The 25,530-nt window shown below is 43.2% G+C and overlaps 1 protein-coding gene across 1 annotated transcript in view; it reads right to left on the bottom strand.

The window, feature by feature from the left end:
* LOC144818524 (serum albumin-like) overlaps positions 1-18,787 on the bottom strand; it is a 236,275-nt gene extending 217,488 nt beyond the window's left edge. Inside the window, exons 1-2 of the mRNA XM_078676034.1 lie at positions 18,633-18,787; positions 9,614-9,710 (exon numbers count right to left, since the gene is read on the bottom strand). Coding sequence (XP_078532160.1) covers positions 9,614-9,710; positions 18,633-18,705 — 170 coding nt within the window. The 5' untranslated portion in view covers positions 18,706-18,787. The remainder of the gene's footprint in view (positions 1-9,613; positions 9,711-18,632) is intronic.
* Positions 18,788-25,530: the final 6,743 nt, after the last annotated feature.

The following is a 25,530-nucleotide window of genomic DNA, read 5'->3' as shown; positions in this document are numbered from 1 at the left end:
TGTGACATTGCAGGCTACTGCTAATTAGGGTGTTTGCAACCCTCTGTAGAAGACACATTAACCTAGAAAACTATCCTGGCTCCTGCAAAATAAAGATTTCTACAGCAGATTTAGTATCTCACTAGGCCATATTTCACAACAGGCCAGTGTAAGCTGCAGCAATGTCAGCCAAATGTAACTTGCACCTTACTTGTGATGAACTCTGCCCCAGCCCACTATGTTATATAAAGCACTATGACATATTGGAATCTGAAGCTCTCCTGATTAGACATGGCTTCTAAATAGTTGGTAGTGTTTGGTAGTGACAACCACTTATGTATCAGGAATAGGAAAAGCTATGAGCGTTGCTGGCTTAAGAGCAACATGACTCAGAGTCCTAAACAGTTATGCAATCTTTTCACACAGCAAATTCTTGTCTGGCATATCACATATGAATAGTGAGAAGGGAGTTCAGCTGAAGCCCATTGAATTCTTGGCCTCTCAGATGTGACTTCAAACTAGTGTTGGTGCTACCTTTCACATCAGTTCCTCCCACAACACTGTGGCAGCCTTCTGGGGTCCATTATAAACCCTCTCTTATTCAACATCCGCCTATCCCCTCACCAAACCTGATTAAATCATTCAACTTCACTGGTATACCTAAGCAGATGACACCCAAATAATGTTTTAAATGGATTGCCTTGACAACATTTACAATTTAAAACTTAGGGGCTGATTACTATGGCTGACGGATTTCAGTCCATCCTCCAATGTATCGGGGATTTTGACCGCCCGACATGCTGTTGATGGTCCCATAGTAGGCATTACAATGCGACCGCCACCACGACTGTCGCAATGTCTATATTTTACGTTGCGACGGGTGCTGCTCGCTGCAGCACCCGCCGCAATGTAAAAACCGGACATGTTACATATCCCTGCAGTACGTGGCAGGCACCATGCGGTGCCTGCCACATGGTACATGGATGTAGGGGGACACCGTAGGTGCCCCACAACACTCACAACCAAGTGCCAGGGGGAAGGGAAGCCCGCTATGGGCCCCAAATGTCCTTTTCCACCCCCCTTTCAATGGCGGGTAATCCGCCATGAAACAGCAAGCAGAAAGGGACATTATAATCCTTACGGCGGGGCCTGGTAGGCACTGCCAGCATTGTAGGGACTACAAGCTCCTCTGCCGCACCGGCGAGCTCAAGGAGCCTGTTGGATTTGTGGCGGTCGGTCTTTATGACCGCCACACATCCGCCCGCCATCATAATGTGGCGGGTGGTAAAGTTGGTTGCGATGGCGCGGAGACTGCCACCGACAGCCTGCCGGTGGCTCCCCGCAATTGTAATCATCCCCTTAGTGACTGCTTTCAGGGCATAAACACATGGATGACGAATAACTACATAAAGCTCAATATCAAAGATAATGGTCTGCAGACAATGCAAAAACACCAGCCTACTGCCATATGGCCTAAGGAACATAAAGCCCCTCCAACAATATAAATAGAAGTCAGAAACCTTGGTCTACCACGTTCAGCATAAGATACAACCCATCCAAAATGCTGGTACAAGACATCTTCTCCATCTTGACCACTGCTCTTTACATAGTCCACAGGGACTCCCAAGGAAAAGGACAGCTATACCTACACATTGAATACATATAAACAAAACAGAACACTGTGCTCTAGGCTTGCATCACAAATCATTGTACCACTTTACTATAGAAAACTGGTTTCTCAGTACAAGCTGTCAAACTCTGGAACTCACTACCAGCCAGCATTCGAAGCATCCAGGAGCATATACACTTCAGAAGACAGTTTGAAGACAACTACACCACCACACATCCTGGCAAAGGAACACAGAAAGACAATTACACTATCAAACTCAATCTTCGGTTTGCAGTCCACAGATTGGAAACAATCCAACCAGCAGACCACGTTTGATAGGCAGATAAGTTAGGGAGGGGGGGACCTATGGTTCACCAGTGTATTATATAAATATATAATTTCCTATGTAATGTTTTGGGCCCACACTACTACTAATACCATAACACACAGCGATCGGCTGCCAACTCTAACTTATAACTCCGGCATTCACATAAGACATATCTGCTACAAGGGTTGTCTGTCACTAGTACTGTGCAGCCAAAAACCCAGCCATCACCAAATGAACAGGCATGGAATAACTGAAGAGCCCTGTCACACACTTCTGGTCAATTGGAGGACTTTAATCTAGTCCACAGCTACAGGTCGCAAATATTTATATACTATGGCTGCTTCTTTGCATCTAAGAATGTCACTCAGGTATGGGATGATAATAACAATGCCCATTCCTGCAGATCTCTTCTCTTCTCTCTCTCCCTCCACCCATGCCAGTTCAGGACAACAACTATACACAAAATATCTGATTGGACAAACCAGTGCTGTAACCAGCTAAGCATCTTATCATCATCAGAAAAACCATAAAGGGACATGCAGAACAGTTCAAAGCTGCCAGCGTGCTGACAAAACATAAACTGTGCCTCTGTGTCTCTCACACCTAATTATCCTCCACACTGCTATGCACTCCGTCCCGTAACACGATAATTGCACCTCTTGGTTATCACGCACGACTTGGAAACACATACCACATAGAATCACAAAACAAAGACAACACCCTTCCAACCACACACCCTCTATTGTGTAGCTTGTTTTCCATGTTGGTAAATGCTTCTGTTCCCCACAAAGGGGCAACAAAAAGTGCCCCACAAACGCGTTTTAAGCGCTATACAAATACTGTAATACAACACTATATTTATCTTTTGTGCATTGCCAATATTTGTAGTCATCCTAATCATTGTTTCTATCACACTTTAGAATTACAAAACAAAATGTGCTTCATTTGTGCTTTCATAATTTCTGATATATTATAAAATATTCCCACCGCTCATTTACAGGCAGTTCATGTTTTTCTGTATTAGAAGCAAATTGACATTCTTTTTCAGATAATTTATATTCATCATCATCAAAAAACGTTATTGTGCCCATTACAGCCATAAAAGCACATGTAAATTTACAACACATTAAAATCCGCATCAAGCGAAAAAGTCAAAGACATCAAATGAACTGGATAATAATCATAGGAATGAATATAAGATCACACATTGGTAGGTAGAGATATAAAAAAACATCATTATGGGAATTTAAGGTGTTAAAAGGTGTATTAAAAATATAATTTAAACTAAAAAATATTTTAAAAAACAATTCATATTCAATATTTTTACAACACCCAGGATCAGTATAGCAGCGAGTTAGCAGGTGTTGCTATTTTCACATAATTTGTTCAGCAAGTACCTACACATAATAATTACAGAGTACATATCACAAAGTGACAAGTAGAAGCTGGTATTGCATATAATCATAAGACTACTTTACTAAATACCTCCGTTTACACCACATAGCAAAGAGAAATTTCTAAATTGCAACAACATAAACCGGGTTAGTATCTGATTTTAGGATCCTATAAAATTCTATATAATTCCTAATACCCAGGTTTCTGCAGAGTTGAATAACCCACTTAAGCCTTGCCTGCGTGTATGCCTCGCGGAAGAACAACACATGGATTACAGTTTCTTCCTCCACTAGGCCTCCGGGGCGTAGGCAAGGGGTGGCGCCCATCCATTTATTCGTTATCGCATAAAGCGGGAGCGTCCCTTATCTAAATTGCAAAAACAATCTCCTCGTTAATGGCGATTGTATTGAGTCCAACACCAGCTCAAATTTATAATGGGCTTTAAAATCCAGAAACCCATAGGTTAAACTAGAGGGGTTAACTGTCAATAAAATACTTGTAAATTTGTGCTCTTTCAACGCACTAGCTAGAGATTTCTTTGTGATAGCTATGCACGATTCCTCAGGTGTGGTCCATAAATCCTCCCTCCCTATTGCACGAAGGGTATACCTTACAAAGGACAACCAGGGTATACTACCAGCCCCCATAATTAACATTACCACTTTTAATTCCTCCCTAAAGTGGACCAACTCTGGGGTACTCCATAGCTGACGCCAGTATAGCAATGGGCGTGAGGAGATTAAGTCCGCAATTGGGAGGATATCCAGATCCATCCTTAGTGGTACCTGAGGTGTGTTTTTGGGCAGATTAAAAAATTGTCTTAAAATGTATTTTCTGTTATTGTAAGGGGTTTCGATAGACTATGACCCCATAGTTCTGCCCCATAAACAGTTGCTCCTTTAGCTTGGGCTTTGTAGAGTTCTAGCGGGGGGCCTATAACCTGTGATGCACAACTCTAATGGACTTTTAAAATCCCCCCAATAGCCTGAGTTAGCTTTAAGTTAGCTTTATTGATTTGGGGTCTCCACCCCATTTTATCGTTTAAAGTTAGACCCAAATAGTCAAAGATAGGGACCCTCTCCAAAGGTCTATCATCCATTCTTGGATGAGGACAGTTTATAGAGTTAGCATTAAAGACCATGTATTTTGTCTTCTTAATGTTTACCACCAAATTCCTTTTTATGCAAAACTGGCTAAATTCTTTAAACGCACGCTGCATCCCCATTGGTGATTTCGAGAGGAGCAGTGTGTCATCTGCAAACATTAATGCAGGAAATTTACGATGCGCTAGCTTTGGAGAGTCGATATCCTTAACGGCAAGTAAATCTTTAATTAACCCATTAGGGAAGAGGGAGAAGAGGGTCGGTGCAAGCACACAGCCCTGCCTCACCCCCTTCCCTATGGGAAAGGGGGTAATTCATTTCCCATTCTTGCCGAACCTTACTCTAGCAAATGTCCCCTCATGGTTGCGTTTAAGCTGGTAACAAAGATATGGTGGAACACCCATGTCCAGCATGATACCCCACAGCTGGTCACGGTTCACCATATCAAACGCTGATTTAAGATCCACGAAGGTGAGGTACAGGCTCCCACCCTCCAGAACTACATGCTTCCAATAGATCAGTTGTAACCCGAACAACTGATCAATGGTAGAAGTTTTATATCTAAAGCCAGATTGCAGGGGGGTTAACACATTAAAGTCCTCCATCCATTGATGGAGTCTTCCCAGTAACACTCTAGCAAAAATGTTTTGTGTTACGTCAATAAGGCTAATTGGCCGATAGTTTGCAGGTTCAATGGGGGGCCCTTTTTCATATTATAAAATCCTCTCACTTTGCAGTCATTGAACGAAAAGTAAACAACATCATCCTGTTAAACGAACAAGCCACAATTTGTCATGTGTACAGCATGCTTGTGCCTAGATCAACATCTTATCGATACCAAAGGGGTCGATGGACAAAGCGCTTGAGAAAATCAAACCCTCACCCCCAGTCAACTGAGCTGGGTTTAATCCATCATCATTCTCTAGCTCACTCCACCACCCTAGTTCAGACATGGCCATATGCAAATCAGTCTGACCCTGTGCCTCATGGGAACAGTGCAGCCCGAACTGCCAAGCCATGTCTTCCCTGGACCGTAAACAAACATCCTGGGACCAGTTTTGGGTTCATAACCCTTATCAGCCAGGCTATCTTGAATCCAGTGGCAAAGTGAGCAAGGGATCCACGTCTGGGCATACCCTGCCAACTTAGGACAAACAAAGCGATACCAAAGGGGGTGATGGACAGAGCGCTTGAGCAAATCAAACACTCGTCTGGGCATACCCTGCCAACTTAGGGTGAACCTTTGGTAGAGCTTTGTTCTAAGTGGTGGAGTGAGCTAAAGAATGATGAAGGATTAAACCCAGATCAGTTGACTGGGGGTGGGTGTTTGATCTGCTCAAATACTCTGTCCATCATCCCCTTTGGTATCGCTTGGATCAATATCTTGCCCCTATAACTCGTACTGAATAGAAAACTATTACAATCTAACAGGGAGCAGAATTAGTAAGTATGGTAGAAGCCTGGTATTGACTTATCACCTACACATAGAGTGATCATCAATTATTTTAACACCTAGAGGCAGTTGGTTACAGGGAACGACAGCCAGACTGTACAGGGCCCTCAAACGTACACTTTTAAGTTTAGGAACACAACAATGTTGTTCTGAAATTGCTTTTTATTGATCGTATAGGGATGTATCATGGGAACACAATTGCTAAAATGAATTGCTCCCTATGTCGTCAGACCTGACGTGTATTGTATGGAGACTTAAACTTGAGTCTCATGGAAAGGGGGAACCAGAGCAGCAAATGCACGATTTGTGATCGTTTCAATCCTCTGCTGTGTTAATGTACATCAACCTGCTTGTAGGTTTTGATTCTCTTGAACTTCATCAAACAGAGGGGCAAGCAGCCTCAGAAAATAATCTACCCTTATTTCTAGATTTTAAAAAAACAATCTTCCACACTACGGGTTACTCCCTAACAAATATGACGGATACCCTGTCTGATCTATTTCAAATGCGATTGGATATAATGCACTTGCTATGCAGCGGATGGGATATCTGTCATATTTGTGATGGTGTAATCTGTCCACGAACTCTAAATCAGACTCTAAGTTTTATAAATTAAAAACATTAGTATTATTGGCTAATAAACGCACCAATAACTTATATTGCATTCCAAGGGCATTTTCCTCAAAGTAAACCTTTAAGTTAGGCTAATGAAGTAACTCAAACGTCCATCCCAATACTAATAGGAAGCACACACCAAACCTGTGTCTATTTTACAGTACTTATGGTGGTCCCACACTCTTCCCTGACCTCAATAAAGGCCAATATCTATGCCTTAACCTAGCAGATCCCCTTCAAAAAGGAAGTTTCATCACATCACACCTGTAGGAAACCTCATTGGCTCATCCAAACCAATACAATATAAAATAAATGCTGTTTGGCTTTCGAAGCTTTACACTCAGGAATCCTGTTACTTGTCATGGCTACTTGCAATTTCCAGAGGTCAGAGGGGACCTTGGAGAATAAAATTGTTCCCCCTCTCACAAATCCCCTATCTGAGCACCTCAAGGACCTCAAAGCAGTTTAAAGGAATGAAATGAGATTATCTCATTGAGATGAATGAACGAAATCACATTATAGAAAAGTGATCAGTATTTTACTGCTAAATTAAGGCTAAAAAGGGAAATGAAAGATGCAAGGGTGATATCTACCAGAATGCAATGGTGTTTTACTGAAGTCTGCCTTAGTAAAACAAACACACCAGTGAAAAGTGATGTGCTGCTTTTGTGAGTGTTGCCACAATCCATGTAGTAGGAAGCTCGAGGTAGAGAAGCAGCCTTGTCTAAGTCTGAGGAAGGCATGGACTGGACGCCCTTGACCAACACATAAATTAGCACACATATACAGATTTAAAACAGCCTATTTCCTCCTTTTGCATGAATACAGAGTGTCTGTAGCAGCTGCTTAGATGTATTAGCAAAGAGTACTTTGCAGACATGCATCACCAGGTGCTTTACTCCTCGAAAGACCCAAGGTTCAATGTCATAAACGAATGTGAAATTTACACCCATAAGCTTCCATTTACATGTTAAGTAAGTTTCCAATTTTAGGGCGATCACAGAGTTTTCAAAGGTTATACATGGGAAAAGAAAATAGTATTCCTGTCCTGGAAAGCTTCCATGAATTGCTGTTTGATAAAAAGCTGCTACCTTTCCATGTCATAAATGTACATTACGTACATGTATGTATGTGAAAATATCCCAGCTGAGAGCATATGCATGTTAAAACATCTTCTGCTCCACTTTTCCACATTGCGAAAAGCCTTCCTCTACCCTCCCAATAGTTATGGATATGTCCTCTTCCAAGAAACTTGGACAGGACTTACTATGAAAAGTTTTAGGATGCTAATAGACCATGGCAAATTATGTTATACCTTCAAATAAGTAGTCAAACGTTCCAGGGCAAACCCACTCTTTAATGCCAGTTTACCTCCTTTCAGTGAATATTATGTCACATAATGAAGCATATGTGAGTAAACCTTTTCACAAGTGAGAAACCACACTTTGTTAAGTACAAACATGTCCTACCAGCTAATGTATGTGGAATGCACTAATATGTGTAAATTGATAAGTGAATTGGATTGTGTGTTCTAAATAAATGACCACCTCCCCACTTCAAGAGGACAACAAGGGTCTACCCAAGAGAGGGTTATGTGTCAAAATATTGAGAACAGAAAGATCATTCTACAAAAATATTGTGCCCTAAATGTAGGGACACAAAGTAGTGTGAAGATAAATATATTTAGGTACATATACATTTAGTATTCTTAATTGCACATCTATATACCTTGAATATTTATATGGCATCAAAGTACATAGATGAAGAGATAAGAATAGCAAGGTTTGTAAACCTAAAGTAACCTACTGTTCAAAATATTTTGGTAGTCAATAATTCAGCAACAATATCTTTGTAGGATGATATTCCAAGTAGGCTGACATGAATCTTGATTTGGCAATCTAGGAAGAGGCATGATTGTAGAATTTGAATCATATTGCAACAGTCTCATTTTCAGTCAGAATTAGATGTATGCATGTGTATGGTTGCATGGGGTAGATCAGTTGTGATAACCTAGCCAAAAAGCAACAGAGCACTGTACAGTGACAAAGACCAGCTGGTTTGTGGACTGTTAATGCATCATGATGTAGTGCACTTTAAAGAGGTGTGGCTTCAACTCTTTCCTACATTTGAGCAGCACTACGGCTGTCCTGGTGGACACATGAATGTTGTTTTAGATGCTGGGTACATAGATAGAAAAGGCCTACTGTCTTGGTTTATTTTTCTTTTTTACACTTCTTAGTCTGAAGTCCGATGGTATTCTGGCTGTGGTGTGCCAAGAACCTCTGGAGATGGTGAACTTGTCTGCAAGACAAGTGGAGGTGCTGGTCGTGATGGCTTATTAAAGGATTCAGCTGGTTTTCACGATGATACAGGCCAGCAAAGGAAGGCAATGGAGTTCCATTCAGATGGGGGTGATGTGATTATATTTGTTGAGGCTCTAGATGAGACATTTGGTGGCATGTTTGATGCATTTAAGTAGTGCCAGTGTGGAGTGTGAGGGGCTATGGAGTAGGGAATTACAACCATCTTGCTCAAGAGTTTAAGGGGCAGATTTACAAGTCCCTTGCGCCACTTTTGCATCACTTTTCCCATGGTAAAAGTGACGCAAAAGTGGCGCCAGGGGCTTGTAAATCTGCCCCTAAGTGCCTGCACAGCAGTTCTGAAGTCAATTTCTGGAAGAAACTGTTTCATTTGTTCTAAATGAGGGACCTGGTGTCATGCTGACTTTGTCTTTTTGGAAAGGTGTTACATGGGGATTCTGTTGATGTCCAGGGTGAATTAAAGTGACTTGGAATTCAGAGAAAGTTAGGATTTGACTAAATGATTAGTGTTTGTAGCTCCCCATTTGATGTCTACTTTGAATAGGTCAGAGGAAATATGCCAGTGGTGTGGATGGTTTGAAGTCAGTTGAGCATCTGCTTTTCATATAAATTCAATGAATTTCAAATCTGTCATAATACTGTTTCATCTGGCCGATATGAACCAATGATGTGATTTGGTGTTAAAATCTCTCTTCCCTTGTTTGCTGGCATAGTGAACTGGAAAAACACAGACATAAGCACACAGCAGAAAACCAAAAAGCAAATGCACAATAAAAAAAAGACCAATTAGTGACAAAGGATGAAGCTTACACATATCTGAAATTTTCTCCCAGTTTGGTGTAGACGTTTCCAAGTAACATTGAAAGATCCAGGTCAGTAGGATGTTCCTCATTATGCCCATCATGATCTGTGAAAATAGGATGTACTTGACAGTCAGTTAATCAATATATTCTCAATGCATCAACATTTTTCAATGGCCTTTCATTCCTTTTAGATAAGGAGCATGAATATAATCGCTTTATCTTTGTATAATTGACATTCACGTTTCATAAGTGATCTGAAGCTTTGCATGGTCCACCCCCTGAAACTGCACCCCGCGTTTCCCCTAAAGCTTCACCTATCTAACAGTGCCCAACCTCTCCCCTATGACACCCAGTCTGTCCAACTTCTCTCCTCTGACACCCAGCCCCCTCCGTGTAGCTGCACGGCATCCTCTGGACTCAGAATGCAGAGAGTTGCAGTCCTGAGAATACCACAACTGCTTAGTTTCAGGGCCTGCTTCCCACACCACGTGTCATCCACTGGAGCTTCTCTATCCTTATGAAGACATCAACACATTCCAGGAGGAAAGGGCTGTGAAGGCTTAGAGACATATCACTAATGTAACCAATCCGGGGCCTTTTTACAAAATGTTTTTGGGGTACATCCAGGGGCACTTTGGTATTACAAATGGGTCAGGAAATGCGTGGTCTGGCCCTTCAGTATTACACATTGCTCTGGTGCACATAAAACACCAGTGCTATTCTAATGAATATTCCCTCATTTGCATGAGGTGTGACCTCATACTTTTGAGTGAACCACTTTGGCTCTGCGTAAATGTTGTATTATAGATGTGGGTTTCCTTCGTCATGGTGCAGATCAGGATGCTTTATTGCAGAGGCTGCCACTGATGGGGCCTTAACAACCGCCGGGGGCCACAAACCAAGCAGTAAAAAACCTGGGTTTTAAATTCAATGATAAACTATCATTCCACACTTAAATCAAGTATGTGGTGTGTTTGGGCTTTGCCCTCCTTCATGTGCTTAGGAAATGTTTTTCTTTCCTCTCTTTTCAGGCTAGACAACAGGTGACACAGGCCTTGATTAGGTCATGGCTGGACTATGCAAATAGCCTATAAGCAGGGTTGCCCAAATACCTGATGGACAGGCTGCAGTTAGTTCAGAACGCAGCAGCACGTACCATCTTTGGTCTCCCACGTCACTCAAATGTCTCCAGCCTCTTTCATAGCATACACTGGATTCAAGTTAGGAAGAGGATCAATTTTAAAATATTGCTTTTAACCCAGAAAGCACTTTACGGTACAGGTCCTGGGTATTTGCAAGACACAATCAAGCCCTCCACTCCCCAGAGAAACCTTTGCTCCAGAAATCTCTGTCTGGCTGTAGCCCCTCTGATTAAGAAGGCGAGGGCGTAGGGCAGATCTTTCCCATTTCTGGGGCCCTCTCTCTGGAATGAGCTGCCACTGACACACAGAAACTTAAGACTTGACTCTTTTCCTCAGCTCAGGCTCTTTCTCTGTTCCTGCCTGCAGACAGCTCCTTTGCTATAGAGCAAGGACATTCCTCTGAGTAGCAGCTGAGCTTTATACATCGCCATACATGCATACATAGCAAACGGAGACGGCACTAGCATCCAGACCCACCGAATGGCAGGGCACAAAAGGAACAAAGAAGGTGGTGAGTTGGGGCCTAAGCCAGGGGCGAGGCTACTTCCCTCCCCCCCCCACGCAATCAGTGTGAATACAAAAAGAAGAATGTATTACCCCAAAACCGGGGAGGGATGATTTATGACTACAAAAGCAGCGAAGTAACGAACTGTCATAGGATGATTTATGGAACTGTAAGATGAGTAAAATGATTTATGGCAGAATTGGTGTCAGTCAGTCAGTATTAGGATCGATGGCCAGGGTCATAGCATGATGAACCGGGCACCGCACTGTAAGAGCTGCTTTGTACAAGTAATGCAAATAAAAACTGCGGCCAACAACGACCACAATATAACAAGAGACGACGTGTGATGACAATTCATTGTATGTATGGAAGTAATGGTGGACATCAGTAGGGCGTGGGCACGGTGCAGGGGTTATGTATAATAGTGTCCCAGTATGTTTGCAGATGGCTGAAGCTGTGAAACGTAAGGTTTATGTACATGTGTGAGTGTTTACATGCGTGCTAAAAAGTCTGTGGGTTCCAGGTTTAGTTGAAGGCTCACTGGAGTACTTCAGATTTTGCGGCTTCTCTGAAATAGACATGGGGCAGATTTACAAGCCCCTTGCGCCTCTTTTATGCCACCATTGCGTCACTTTTGAGACGCAGCGGCTGCGCAAAAGATGCGCCATGGTGTGGGGTATTTACAACGTTGCTCATCTGGGAGATGCGTCACGTTGTAAAGCCCTGCGCCATAAGGAGGCGTTCCATCGCGGGGGGCGGGGGGGGGGCGTTCCGGCGCAGGAACGCCTCCTAAAAGTGTCTGAGTAAAATCTACAAGATTTCACTCAGTCACTTTTAGGCCCATGCTACGTCAAAACCCTGCACCTGCTTGAAGCAGGCGTAAGGCTTGACGCAGCATTGGACTGATAGGGCACCCCCGAGCATTGCTGGAGCTGCGTCGCGCTTCCGATGCTACTCCAGCAATGCGCCGCCTTTATGGCACAGATGCGTCATGCATCTGTGCCATTTTTGCCCCATGGGGCGCCGCATTGTAAATGCGGCATACCATGGGTGGCGGAGCTGCGGCGCACAATAACTGGCGCATCCCTGGGGATGCGCCAGTTATTGTAAATCTGCCCCATAGTTTGGTTTCACCCTAGAGCATGGGCCAATTTGTTCCACAGTCTGGGCCCCTGAACTCTAAAGGTTCTGGCTCCATGGTTTCCCATGAGAAAACTCTTAGTAATAATGGGCCTGATTCACAGAACTAACTTAAGACAAAATCCTAAACTTACTACTTTTGGTATTCACAGAAGTTAGGATTTTGTCTTAAGTTTGTCTTAAGACAAACTTAAGACAGACTTGAGACAAACTTAAGACAAAATCCTAACTTAAGTCTGTCTTAAGTCTGTCTTAAGACAAACTTAAGACAAAATCCTAACTTCTGTGAATACCGAAAGGAGTAAGTTTAGGATTTTGTCTTAAGTTAGTTCTGTGAATCGGGCCCATAAGGTTTGCCTTAGCAAATTGCAAGTGCGGGTTTGGCATGTATCCTCGACCTTTTCTCTAAAACGTCTTGTGCGTGGTGCAAAGGGCTTCAGCTCACCAGAAAGAACTGTAAAGTGAAGAGAGCCTCAATGAAATACCATGTGGTGGTTGAACAGGCACCCCACAGAGCAGACCACCTGAGAGAGAGCAAGATTGCAAGAAAGCAGGCATGCTTGGACAAGGCGGTGGGAGAGCTAGAGCACGGCATAGGGGGGAGGAAGTGCCAATCTTTTGACGTAAAATGATGGAGGCAACCTGCAGAATGTGGTGGAATGGCCCTGAGGCCCTCATACCTCACAGAAATGCATGGAACTTGGAATGAAAGGGGGCGCCTTGAGAGTGGGAATGCCAGGGCCTGTCTAACGCCCATGACAGGTACAGGAGAGAACCGGCGCACAGGGAGAGGGGTGTGAGCAGGTACACGAGGAAGCAATGTGGTGGGTGAGTTGCAGAAGGCGAGAAGAGAGCAGGCATGAACAGTGAAAACATATGGGTGAGAGGGATGAGAAAATGCATTGAAAAGGGAGAGAGCAAGTATTGACAAGAGAAAGAACAGAAATGAGTGGGGAGAGAACTGGAAGAAAAGGAGAAAGTGAGAGAGAGAGGAAGAAAGAAGGAGAAGCCAGGAGGAGAGAGGAGAGATAGCAGGACCACAATGGGAAGAAAGCAGCATCCAGAGAGAGAAGAAAAACCAGGCATACAAGAGGGTAGACAGGCAGGTAATGGCAGTGAGAGAGCAGTCTGGTACGAAGAGACAAGAGAACAGGTACAGAGGGAGACAGCAGACAAACATGGAGAGGGGCAAGAGCACGCTTGCAAGGACAGGGGGCAAACCGTCAGGCAAAAGATCCATGTTGGAACCGCAGAGGAGAAGGAGATGGAAGGGGGAAGTAATGTATGGAAAGAGCAAACCTGAGTCAGAGGTGCTTGTAGGGATTGGAGGGCAGAACCCAGGACTCAATACCTGGCACTGCCGCAGAATGATAATACAATGGGGGCTCGTTTAAGTCAAAGTTAGCTGCTCCCTCCCATCTGACAGCTGTACTCTATGGCTTCCATATTTCTAAAGTTTACAGTTCAGATGCTGATGATGGTGGGAAATACTTAATCTCATAATTTTCTTTTGTTTCATAAACAAACTAAAAAAGTATATTTTGCAGTGGCATTAACTGATTCATAAAAAGTAAAGATTTTCACAGGTTGTATTTAAGCAGTATCTTTGGTGCTGGAGAGCTCATCGCAATTACAATATCCTGTGTTTTATATAGCTCCAATTAACAAAGTATTGCTATTTCCAAAGGGCCATATGTAGGTGTTGTGTTTTGCAATTCTCAAATTGTGATTTTTAGGGAATCGCAATTAGAGAATCGCAAAACGCAATGTAGGTAAGATTAGCAAAATGTTTTGCGAATCCCACTTATTCCTTATTTGCGAATCGCAAATTGAGATCCACAAATAAGGAATACCGTCTCATTCATTCCTGTGGGCTAGAAGACCCATAGGAATGAATGGGAAGACATTCTCAATTTTCGATTCTCAATTAGAGAATCGCAAATTGGGAGTGCAATTTCAAGGTTGTAAGGGTGTCAATAGGACACCCTTTTGCACCCCTGAAATTAACATGTGTGCACATGTGGTCCACATACATGCCCTAAGGGCATGTATGCGACCCACATGGCACTTTGAAAAATGCTAAAAAGTGAATTTTTCAAAGAAATCGCAAAATACCACCAACCTGAAGTTAGTGGTATTTTGCGATTCCTTAAGCCAAAATTTGCACAACTTGGGTGCTTCCTTCATTTAGGGAATCGCAATTTGCGATTCCTTAAATGCAATAGAAAAATATGGAATCGCAAATTTTGCAATTCCTTATTTACACATATCACAAGAGTCATCATGTACTTCTTTTAAGAGAAAAAATCCATAGACATCCAATCTCTGCCCAGCTGTCATCAAAGAAAATAATATGTAAACACTTTTGTAAAAAGATGTGTAAATGGTCTTGTCAGTTAATAAAAACCATGACATTACTAAATTTGAAACAGCACTATATGTTTGAAACAATGGATGTTTCAGATACAGAATCTAAAAAGTGATTGCATCCGGCATTTCATGTTAAATGCACATAGTACCTTTACTGTTAAAACAATCGCATATATTTCACATAAAAGATAACATCAAAAATGTCAAATTCTGCTACAACACTGAAAACATCGTTCAAACAAAGAATTATTCCAAGACGTTGATACGTTTGGATCTAGGCACCTCCAGAAACAAACGTGGGTAAAAACAATAGGCCACGGTTTATCATGGTGTTTGTAAAACTTTATTATCGGAGACTATGCCAGAACCTTAACCTTATAAACAAAATGCCTGATAGAAACATATTATGTGGTGTCAAAAAGCACACATTTCCATGGCAGTCCCTAGCACTTAAAGGAACTACTTTGTGAAAAGATGTATTCCTTAAGAAAGGGCAGAACGCTGTCACTCACAGTGAAATTAGCCAGTGGCTGATGTGGGCTGAGCAATTGACACGTAGTCTATCCTATAGCGGGTGGAAGAAGCATGTAACTGACCAATGGATGAAGAGGGCTAGCTCAGAGACGTTTAGAGGCAAGGGCAAAGTGGGCTCTGGCCCAGGGCCCCAGTTTTTCACGGCCCCCCTGATAGAGCCAGCTCTGTTCTGCAGAGTCCCGCCCTGATGGCCTTGAATAATTCTTAAACATATTGTTTAAAATACCGTTTTCCTTTTATTCATTTTAATATATTTGTGATGTGTAGGAATCTATTACAGACACTGTGCAGTGAAATGTTATTTTGGTGGTTAATGCAACATCCATAAAAAAGTTTACTTTTAGATCAAAACAGGACCTCATTTATGGGAAATGAAAGAGTTTCACAGAGATTATTTACATATTGAAAAAGCACGTCACTATCCCTGAATTGTAGATGTAAACACATTTACAATTTGAACTACTGTGTCTGTGCACTCTCAGTGACCTGCCAAAGAGGGCAAGAAAGAGCTGAAATTAGATCATTAATTTAAAAGTGTTCCCAACAGGGCCCCCCAAAATATGTATGGCCCAGTCCCCCGAAAATCCTTAAGATGCCCTGGTGCTAGCTGAAATTACACAAGCATATTATGTATATAACTTAAGTAAAATCAAACCATCTTGGCTAGCACCACACCCAAAAAAGCGGTCATTTAAAAATATTTCACATTACTTATTAAGTAGGAATTGCAGTACTTTACGTTAACAGTGACAGCCCAGTCCAAATACCAATTTGCAATGTCACTACTAAATTATTATCAGCCCTTGGTTACATCTAGGTATAGTTAAGTGACCTTTTCCCAAGCAACTATTTGGTGCAGGATCTTGGGTCTTCTTTTGAATGAAAGAGGCACTTAAGATACTAATTTTTCCCAAGTTATTGACTTTTATTATATCATTTTTAGGATGTGTACGTATCTCTGGTAGGCTGGTAGGCAAACTCAGAACTCTAATTCGTTAGTCTGCAGAATGTCCTCTCCGTTAAAATATGCAACGAGTTGTGTCAATCATATTCCATGTCACATTAGCCAACACAATAATATTCCCCCCTTTATTTTGGCCACATTTCACGCATTCCATGCCCTGGTATCAAGGTATTTTAACTCTTCATGAGCATGCAGCGGTTAACAGATGTAGCACTCATTCAATACATCCTGAATTCCCCTAGAAAGACATTTATGATCCCCTGACACTTTTAATATTGGGACACAAGGGTGGGTGCAACTACGCGCATTAACGTAGAGCAATCATTACTGTTGCAAGAGTTAAGCAGCAGAGCCGAAGCTATAAATGGCAAGAGCCAGCAGACACAGTAACTTCTGAAATACTAAGATCAGTCTCTGGGGGTACTCAGCTTTCTCCCCCAATTACCTCACATTGGTCCACCGATAACCCAATGCGCGCTTTATTTTACCCTGACAGGCCAATCACTAGCGGTAAGATTATGGTAGTGGAAAAATAGAACGTGCATATTAATATGTCCTGGGTTGCGTCAAGGCACTACAGCACCTGATCTGTTTTATTATTTCAGAAAACAGTGGGCCTCATTTAAAATTTGGAGAGAGCTGAAAATTGTCTACTTTTGGAAGCAATTTCTGTTTACAGAGAACAATGTACTGGCTAAACTTCTTCCACCATTAGGATATTATTTTCAACGAACTTTAGCCAGTGGATTGTACTGTGCTTTGAGAGTTTCCTCCAACAATTGGAGGATTTTCAGTTCGCTCAAATGTCTAAGTAAGACCCAGTGTCCCAAGTGACTGAAACTACCATACACCTTCACCCATCTCCATCTCTGTCCGTGAGGATGGGCAGAATTTCACAATCCCTTTTACCCAATGAATACTAATCAATGCTCTTCGGTGTGCCTTCGATCCAAAGTCCTGATCTAGAAATTGGTTATAAAGGGCCACCATCTGGTTCAAGTGCTAAGGCTGGAAGCGGAGCGACAAGTGCAATTCCATACACCGCGCTATCTTTACGGCAGAAGAAATTCCATAAATACGTTTTCCACTTTAATACTTCTAAAAATTGGAAAATGGGAGAATTGTCCTTTGTCGGCCAACTCTAAGTAGTTGGAGCATTGGTCTGTTGTCTGCAACAACCTGCTTGTTGGCTGCAACAAGAAGGAGCAGATGGGGTTGTAGGACCCAGGTTTTACAGAACCCTGTGTTGCAACTGCATTTATGTATCACCAAGCAGGCCTTGCCTGCTTTTATGATATCTTCATGAAGAGGCAAGACTCGTCAGCTTTCACCAGGTAGCACCATATATTTGAGCCTCTTGGAACAGTATTCCAGGACATTGTTTGCTTTAGAACGAAATGTTCTTGTACCAGGGAGTAGCTGGCATGATTTTAGTGACCCCTGCCCACCAAAGCTCCTGATGCAACTGACCTGGCACAGGGACATCATAAGGATTTTGAGGACCCTGATCCAAACATATTTTGGGGGCCCTTGTTTGGAACGGCTTTGAATTTTATGATCCCGTTTCAGCTCTTTCATGCCCTCTGTGTCCAGATCACTGGCACTGCACAAGCACACTCGTCCAAATTCTTGATGTGTTTACATCTAAATTCAGGGATGGTGATTTATTTTCAATATTGTAACAGAACAGCAGCTGCCTAATATTTCTGCAAATAATCTCTGTGACACCATCTCATTGTGATATGTGAGGTCCTGTTTTGATCTAAAAAATCTTTTTTATGGATGTTGCATGAAACAAACACATTCTTTCTGCTAAGTATCTGTAAATAGATTCTCACACATCACCCACATAAAAAATAAATTAAAGGAAAATGGTATTGAAAACAATCTGTTTAAGAATTATTAAAGGCCATCAGGGCGGGACTCTGCAGAACAGAGCAGGCTCTATCAGGGGGCCCCCTGAAAAGCTGGTGCCCTGGGCCAGAGCCCACTTTACCCATGCCTTAAAACTTCTCTGACCTGGCCCACACAATGTGATACTATGCATCCTACGCCGTGTACATTAAATCAATCAACTCCTGGAAAACACTGGAAACTGGTACAGAAATCATTGACAATACATATGGTGGAACTTGCTAGACTTTCATGAAATTACTGTTGCTCACACCTGGTAAAAGTATGGCCATCCCAACCCCTGTCAATGTCACTATAGGTGCATGCACACGAGTCTCCGGCCCTTTGGATGCAGTTCTATGTATAAATATGAGGAAAGTGTGGCTGACTAATCCTTTACTTGAAGAACAATATATATGTGTGGAAAAATAATAAATATGGTACCCCAACAAACAGGCTTTACGTTTTGTCATCTTACCTCGCTTGTGCAGGATCCTGGATTCGGCGAAGTTTAGTAAAATTACAAGTGAAAATATAGTTACCCACTTCATGATTGTGGATTTTTTGGGGCCTGAACAGGACAGAAGCCTGACAAACCGAGTGGACGGGGTTTCTTATATAGGATTTTAAGACTGTAACTGTCAATGATTGGCTGAGTGAAGCCCATGATTGAGCAAACGTTGCCCTGTTGGCTGTTGGCAGATCTTCCTGAACCTTGGCAATAAATACAACTGATAAAAAAGGGGCACGGGTCCTGTTTGTGTGCTGGACCTCCTCGTTTGCAACATGCCCAGGTATTCAACCTTCTGCCCACACATTTTTGCAAATCCGCTTATCTCTTTACAAATGAAAGAGCTCAGCAAAGTGTCCTTCTCGCCTTTACCATGTTCTTTGCCCTTGGGAATATGCTCAGCAGCCAAACGCACAAACACTGCCCACCGCTTTGACTTTTTTTTTTTTTAGTTCAAAGTATTTTATTGTTAATTGGGAATACAAAGAAAGGGGGAAGGAAGAGGTATGGGATATTTTTGACAATCTCAATAGAAAAAATACTTGTGAAACAGCATATCATTAAAAAAAGAGATCCAACTATAAACATTCGGTTGTAGATCTAAAGACATATCTGAATACAGGGATATTCATTTGGCTGGACACCGAAGGGGGTATTAGGGAATAGGGGAGAGGGAAAACATAAGGGAACCGCAGAAAGGGACTAGGAAAGAAACAGCGAGAGAGAGAGAGAGAGAGAGAGAGAGAGAGAGAGAGAGAGCAGGCTGAATCGGAAAGCTGTTGGCAATAGGACAGTATGCGGTGTATTTTGGCGCCTAGAGCCAGTCGATGGCCGCTTTGAAGTTTCTAAAGCAAATAGACGTTCTCTAGCTTCATTAAACACAGGGGACATGTATCAATCAGGTGGTGCCCAATGCTGAAAGCTTCCCATCATGCACCAACGTGGAACGCGGCCCCAGTGGCATAGCAGGGCATGGAGGGCAACTGCCGTGAAGATTGTCAGATAATAAATGGTTATAGTTACTGTAATAATTCATTTACATATATTTTAGATAGCACTGTTACCCTAGTGCAACATTTCCCAAACTCTAACTAAAATAAGTAGCCCTAATAACAGTGATAACAGTTAACTAGAGTATATTACTGTAAAGATCGGCATGGAGGGCACCCAAAGCAACCACCACTCAGCAGGGGTATGGCAAGAAAAGGCAAAATGCAAGCAAGCAAAGGAGGGCGTCTCCTAAGGGCATCTCTTGCAAAGAGAGCTCCATTTTTTTTTTAATCCAGTCCAGATAGCAGCTGTTTATTTCTGTGCCTGTTGCCCGGTTTCTCAAAATATAATTTCAGGATTGCATGTACCAGAACGCAGAGACAACAACCAGGACTGGATGAGCTAGTTGATCATGAAACAGAGTGGACAACAAACACACCCGTTTCCTTATAGAGTGCAACGCTGGAGAAACTAATACCGGCGACCACAGAAATATTTTCTACCCAGAAATGTAATCCACCTCCCCGCCCCCCCCCCCTCCCTTGCTGCACACTCAGATATATTAGGTTCTATAGTTCCAGGCATATGTAGCTGATCCAGTGAGTCTGCTTCTGCTGCTTGTGGCCTTCTTTATTTAATTGCTAATTTGGAAAAAACCTAGACTGGCAAACATTTATAAATGCAAGCAGTTGTGTTGGGCTGATAAATAAAAAAGCTGAGCTCAGTCAAATATGGTAGGGACAAGAAGTGCCTGATCATGAAGGTTAAAAGTGGTCAATAGGTTAGGACAACTTAGAAGTCTGCAATCAGCAGTTTACCTTCATGCCACTAGCCAGCCAAAGCCCAGAGCTTACCCAACCTCTAACATTTTTGCTGTGTGCATGAACATAGCCAGCAAGAAGGAAATATACAGCCATATGTAGGAAGGCATTTATCATTTCTTAACTGTGCAAATTGCTATTTCGGGCCGTTAGGTAATGCAAAATGCCATTTCGGTGTGTACGAAAGGCAATTGCGGTGGTGAAAAATGTGATTTCTACGGTGTAGAAATCACATTTTGGAAGTTACCAAATAGGAAATCATAAATAGCGATTCCCAAATACCGATTCACTAACTGCAGTACACAGGATTTCCTAATTGCTACTAGTTGCATAATGAACATTCAGGAAATGCAATTACCATTGATTCGGATAAAGTAGTTAGCAGGTGCAAACTATAAAAAAAGGCACCCAAAATACAGCTGGCTTTTTTACACTGGCAGCTATGTTCTGGCGAAGAGGATGAGTATTTCCGCTGAGAGGCAGAGAAGGAGGAGGAGACAGGAGAGGATATTTAAACAGAGGAGGAGATAATTGAGAGGTACAGATTGAGTAGTCAGGTAATATTTGATCCAATTGCTTAGTTACAGCATCAGCTTCAGGCCCGAACACTCAGAAGCAATGCAATCCCACCACAAGCACAGGTGTTATGTAGCCTACAACTCTTAGCGTCTGGCAGTTACCAGTGGGTCATATCAGTGGTGGCAGGTGTCATAAAGTGCCTTTTCCAGGCTCTTTCGTAGGTTCCTGGACATCAAAGGGAGCAAAGTCAACAACATATATCATTCCCACAACCCCCAAAATTATTGCAACAAACCAAATTGATGTTTTACAGGGTAGCATAGTTCCCCAATGCCATTGGCTATGTTGATGGCACAACTATTGCTATATGTTTCGCCTCAACAACTGAATAGTTATACAGGAGCAGGAAAAGCTCACACTTACTCAATGTTCAGGTAGTGTGTGATGCCTCCTGTATCAGAACAGACCTTGTAGCCAGATAAGAAAAATTAGGACACATTTTAAGTGAATTCTCTAATATCTTCCTCTTCTATTTCATTAAAACATTCTGACATCCAGACTTAAACATGCACTTTCAGCACCAGCAGCAGACTGCTAGTTAACTCCCTTGTGATCAGCTGCTTTACTACAGTGTTCTTATGAGCAACTAGTGTTCCGAATTTATGCCAAAAGGGTGGCACATCTGAATGCCATCTTGATGAAATCGAAGTGGAAAACTGAAAGCATTTTCCACTGAGGATACTGTAGTAAATGAGGAAATTAGGGAGCTTCATAGCAAGTAAGTCTCACAAGATTGCCCCAGAGAAAAAAAGAGCCCAAATACATATAATATTATACTATATTATATCTAATATATATTTCATATATATAATATAATATATATTTAATATAATATAATTTGCAGTTTTATATAGCACAGACATGACCCAAAGGAATTGGAGTGCTTTACTGGAGCATAAGATACATTACACAAGGGAACATTCATTTTGGTTTTAGGCCTGGGGAGATTAAGGACCAGATGTAGGTAATCCAGAAATACTGAGTCCTTAATAGAGAATTTTACCGATTCGTTATTAAGGACTCGGTATTTCCGATGCACGTAATGAATCAGTAAAAATTACCGATTCAGTATAATTCGGTATAAAATAGCGATTCGGAATGGATCGGTAAAAAATAAATACTGAATCCCCACTACAGAATCGTTATTACCGAATCCCCAATACCGACCCGGTAAATACCGATTCGGTAGTTTAAAAAATCGGTAATTGTGGAATCGGCCAATCCTGTGCATCCCCATTACCTCCCAAACAGGCAGTGGCCACACCCAAGCAGCTGCACTGAACCGGGAGCTGAATGTGAGGCAGGGAGCAGAGCAGAGAAGCCAGGAGCAACTCAGATGAATTTTGCAACAAAATCCTAGCAAAATGGCCAACCAGGAGAGGGAGAAGGAGGCAGGTGAAAGGAAAAGGAAACAAAAATTCAGTGAGAGGGAGCTGAAGGTTCTCATTCAAGATGTGACCAAGGACCACGATAAGTTATTTGGAAAGCAGTCCCTGCACTTGCCAGAGTCTCAAAAAAGGCAGATCTGGCTTGCAATACAGGATAAAATCAATGCCATCGGAGTCACCCAGCGCTCCATTGAGGACCTGAAGAAAAGATGGTACGATTTGAGAAAGACTGCTAAGGTGAGGATGGCAGAGAGGCAGAAGCAGGCCAACCAAACAGGTGGAGGGAGGAACACAGCACCTGCACCAACTGCTCTGGATCTCCTGGTTGAGTCCCCCCTCCAGCCGGAGAGTGAGTGGGGTTGGCGATGCAGACAGCTCACCTAGAGCTGCCAACCATCAAGGTAAGATGCATTCACAGCATGCTGTGCACCCCCCTCCCTACCCCCAATCCCCAGAGAGGCATAGGGACTCCCACTCCAGCACATGTTTTACTCATAACCTGCAATGCATTATGGGAGATGTAGTCAGAAGTAACACCTGTCAGAACAGTCAGTCCACCAAGCCCAAAGGCATGTGACACCAATTAGCAATTAGCAAGCAGAGGACTGTCAGTGTGATTGGCAGGCATTACATTTATTACAATGCAAATGCTGCCAGATAAGTGAGCATATGTACATTCTGTCTTCGCAGGTGAGCCATCTCGCAGGGCAGCAGGGGGGAGCAGAGGAAAGGCACCCAGGACAGAGAGGAGACAAGAGGTGGAGGTTCAGTCGCCTGCAGGGCACACCACCCCACCACCACCACCAGCACTACCAGCACCCCCATCACCACCGCCACCATCAACGCCACCACCACCGACAGGCAAGAGGCATGCAGTGGCCACGCTCCAGCAGATGGAGATGTCCGAGGAGGACAGCACAGTAGGGACAACAGTCCACAGTGGCTGAGGATACCAACAGGGCAGGATCACAGTCCCCCACAGAGCGCGCCCACAAAAGTTCCAGATGCCACAGGGCAAGGGCAGCCAGTCCTCATTCTCAGGGCAAAGATGACAGTGTGTTCTCTGGCCTTGAAGGTAACCTGTTGAAGGTCCAAAGCCTGCAAGGAAGAGCAATCAGGTTGTGCAGCGGGAGATGGCACACATGAATGTCCATATGCACAGAATAGAGAAGGTAGTAAAATTTACAGGAGTGTGACCCATATACCCGATCAGGACTGGGTAAGGAGGTTGCAATCAAAAAACAATGTCCCAATAGGTTAAACTAGCAGTCAGTTAAATATACATGCGCATCGCATTGCTTTCAAGGAAAAAGGAGAACACTCTTTGGTTTAAAGTAAGATATTCAATCATCTTATTTTATAATACGAATACATGGTCAGTAGTATACAGTTATAAGCAGCACTGCATAAATTCAATTTGGTGACAACCATAAAAACTTGGTGCTCTACAAAGGTGACTGTAGTGAAGGTGGCGACGCAAGTGAGAGGGTGAACAGCATGGACGGCCACTGTGAACAAGGTGCAAATAATCTACAGTGGGTGGCTCAGATCATGTGACAGAGTGGTATCACAGATTAAGGATTTCTTTTCATTATTTGAACCACAATAGAAAAGTACACCTTTTAATGAGCTGTGAAGTCGACGGCGTTTCGATCCACGTTAGTAAGGATCGTCATCAGGACTTGGTTGTCTGACTTGGGGCGTGCTGGAGAGGTGCTAGGTTAGGCGTGCTCTAGGGCGATCGTCAATTTTGAATTTTGGCCAGCAAGAGGGCACGGCAGGAAACGCTAGGCGGCCGTATACAGTCCGCCGAGGACCAGCACGAGTCCTTTTGGATCAACGTGCCGGCATAGGACGGAGTCCTGAAATCTTGTAAATCCTTAGGTGAGGTCCGGGCGGCTAGGTAGAGTCCGCCGGCAGCAGCACGAGTCCTGTAGGATCTACGTGCCGAGTCAGGACTGAATCCTAAGGTCTGGTGAGTCAGACCTTAGGATTCAGTCCTGACTCGGCACGTAGATCCTACAGGACTCGTGCTGCTGCCGGCGGACTCTACCTAGCCGCCCGCACCTCACCTAATCGCCGCCCACACGCGGAAGCAAGCTAACCTCTCTATCGGACTTCTAGGATTTACAAGATTTCAGGACTCCGTCCTATGCCGGCACGTTGATCCAAAAGGACTCGTGCTGGTCCTCGGCGGACTGTATACGGCCGCTTAGCGTTTCCTGCCGTGCCCTCTTGCTGGCCAAAATTCAAAATTGACGATCACCCTAGAGCGCGCCCAACCTAGCACCTCTCCAGCACGCCCCAAGTCAGACAACCAAGTCCTGATGACGATCCTTACTAACGTGGAACGAAACGCCGTCGACTTCACAGCTCATTAAAAGGCGTACTTTTCTATTGTGGTTCAAATAATGAAAAGAAATCCTTAATCTGTGATACCACTCTGTCACATGATCTGAGCCACCCACTGTAGATTATTTGCACCTTGTTCACAGTGCGCCGTCCATGCTGTTCACCCTCTCACTTGCGTCGCCACCTTCACTACAGTCACCTTTGTAGAGCACCAAGTTTTTATGGTTGTCACCAAATTGAATTTATGCAGTGCTGCTTATAACTGTATACTACTGACCATGTATTCGTATTATAAAATAAGATGATTGAATATCTTACTTTAAACCAAAGAGTGTTCTCCTTTTTCCTTGAAAGCAATGCGATGCGCATGTATATTTAACTGACTGCTAGTTTAACCTATTGGGACATTGTTTTTTGATTGCAACCAGAATAGAGAAGGGCATCAGTGCCATGAACTCCACCATGGCTGAGGGCATAAGGGACGTGGCCGAGGCTGTGAGGCTGCTGTGCAGCAAGTTAGATGAGAACCGTCTGTCAAGAGGCAGAGATTGGCAGAAACATGATAATTACACCAAGGCGGTTAACCGCTTTTCTCCACTGCAACCTCTCTCATGTGCAGGCGCTTGGTGGCCATGCAGGAGGAGATAGCACACTGCAGTCGTGATGTGGCTGGGGGGCTGGTAACAGTGACCACTGCACTTGAAGTGCTCCAAACTGACAAGGTGGCCACTACAG

This window comes from Lissotriton helveticus, chromosome 2_1 (genome assembly GCF_964261635.1).
Source record: "Lissotriton helveticus chromosome 2_1, aLisHel1.1, whole genome shotgun sequence".
Lineage (NCBI taxonomy): Eukaryota > Metazoa > Chordata > Amphibia > Caudata > Salamandridae > Lissotriton > Lissotriton helveticus.
This window is presented reverse-complemented; position numbering and strand designations above follow the sequence as displayed.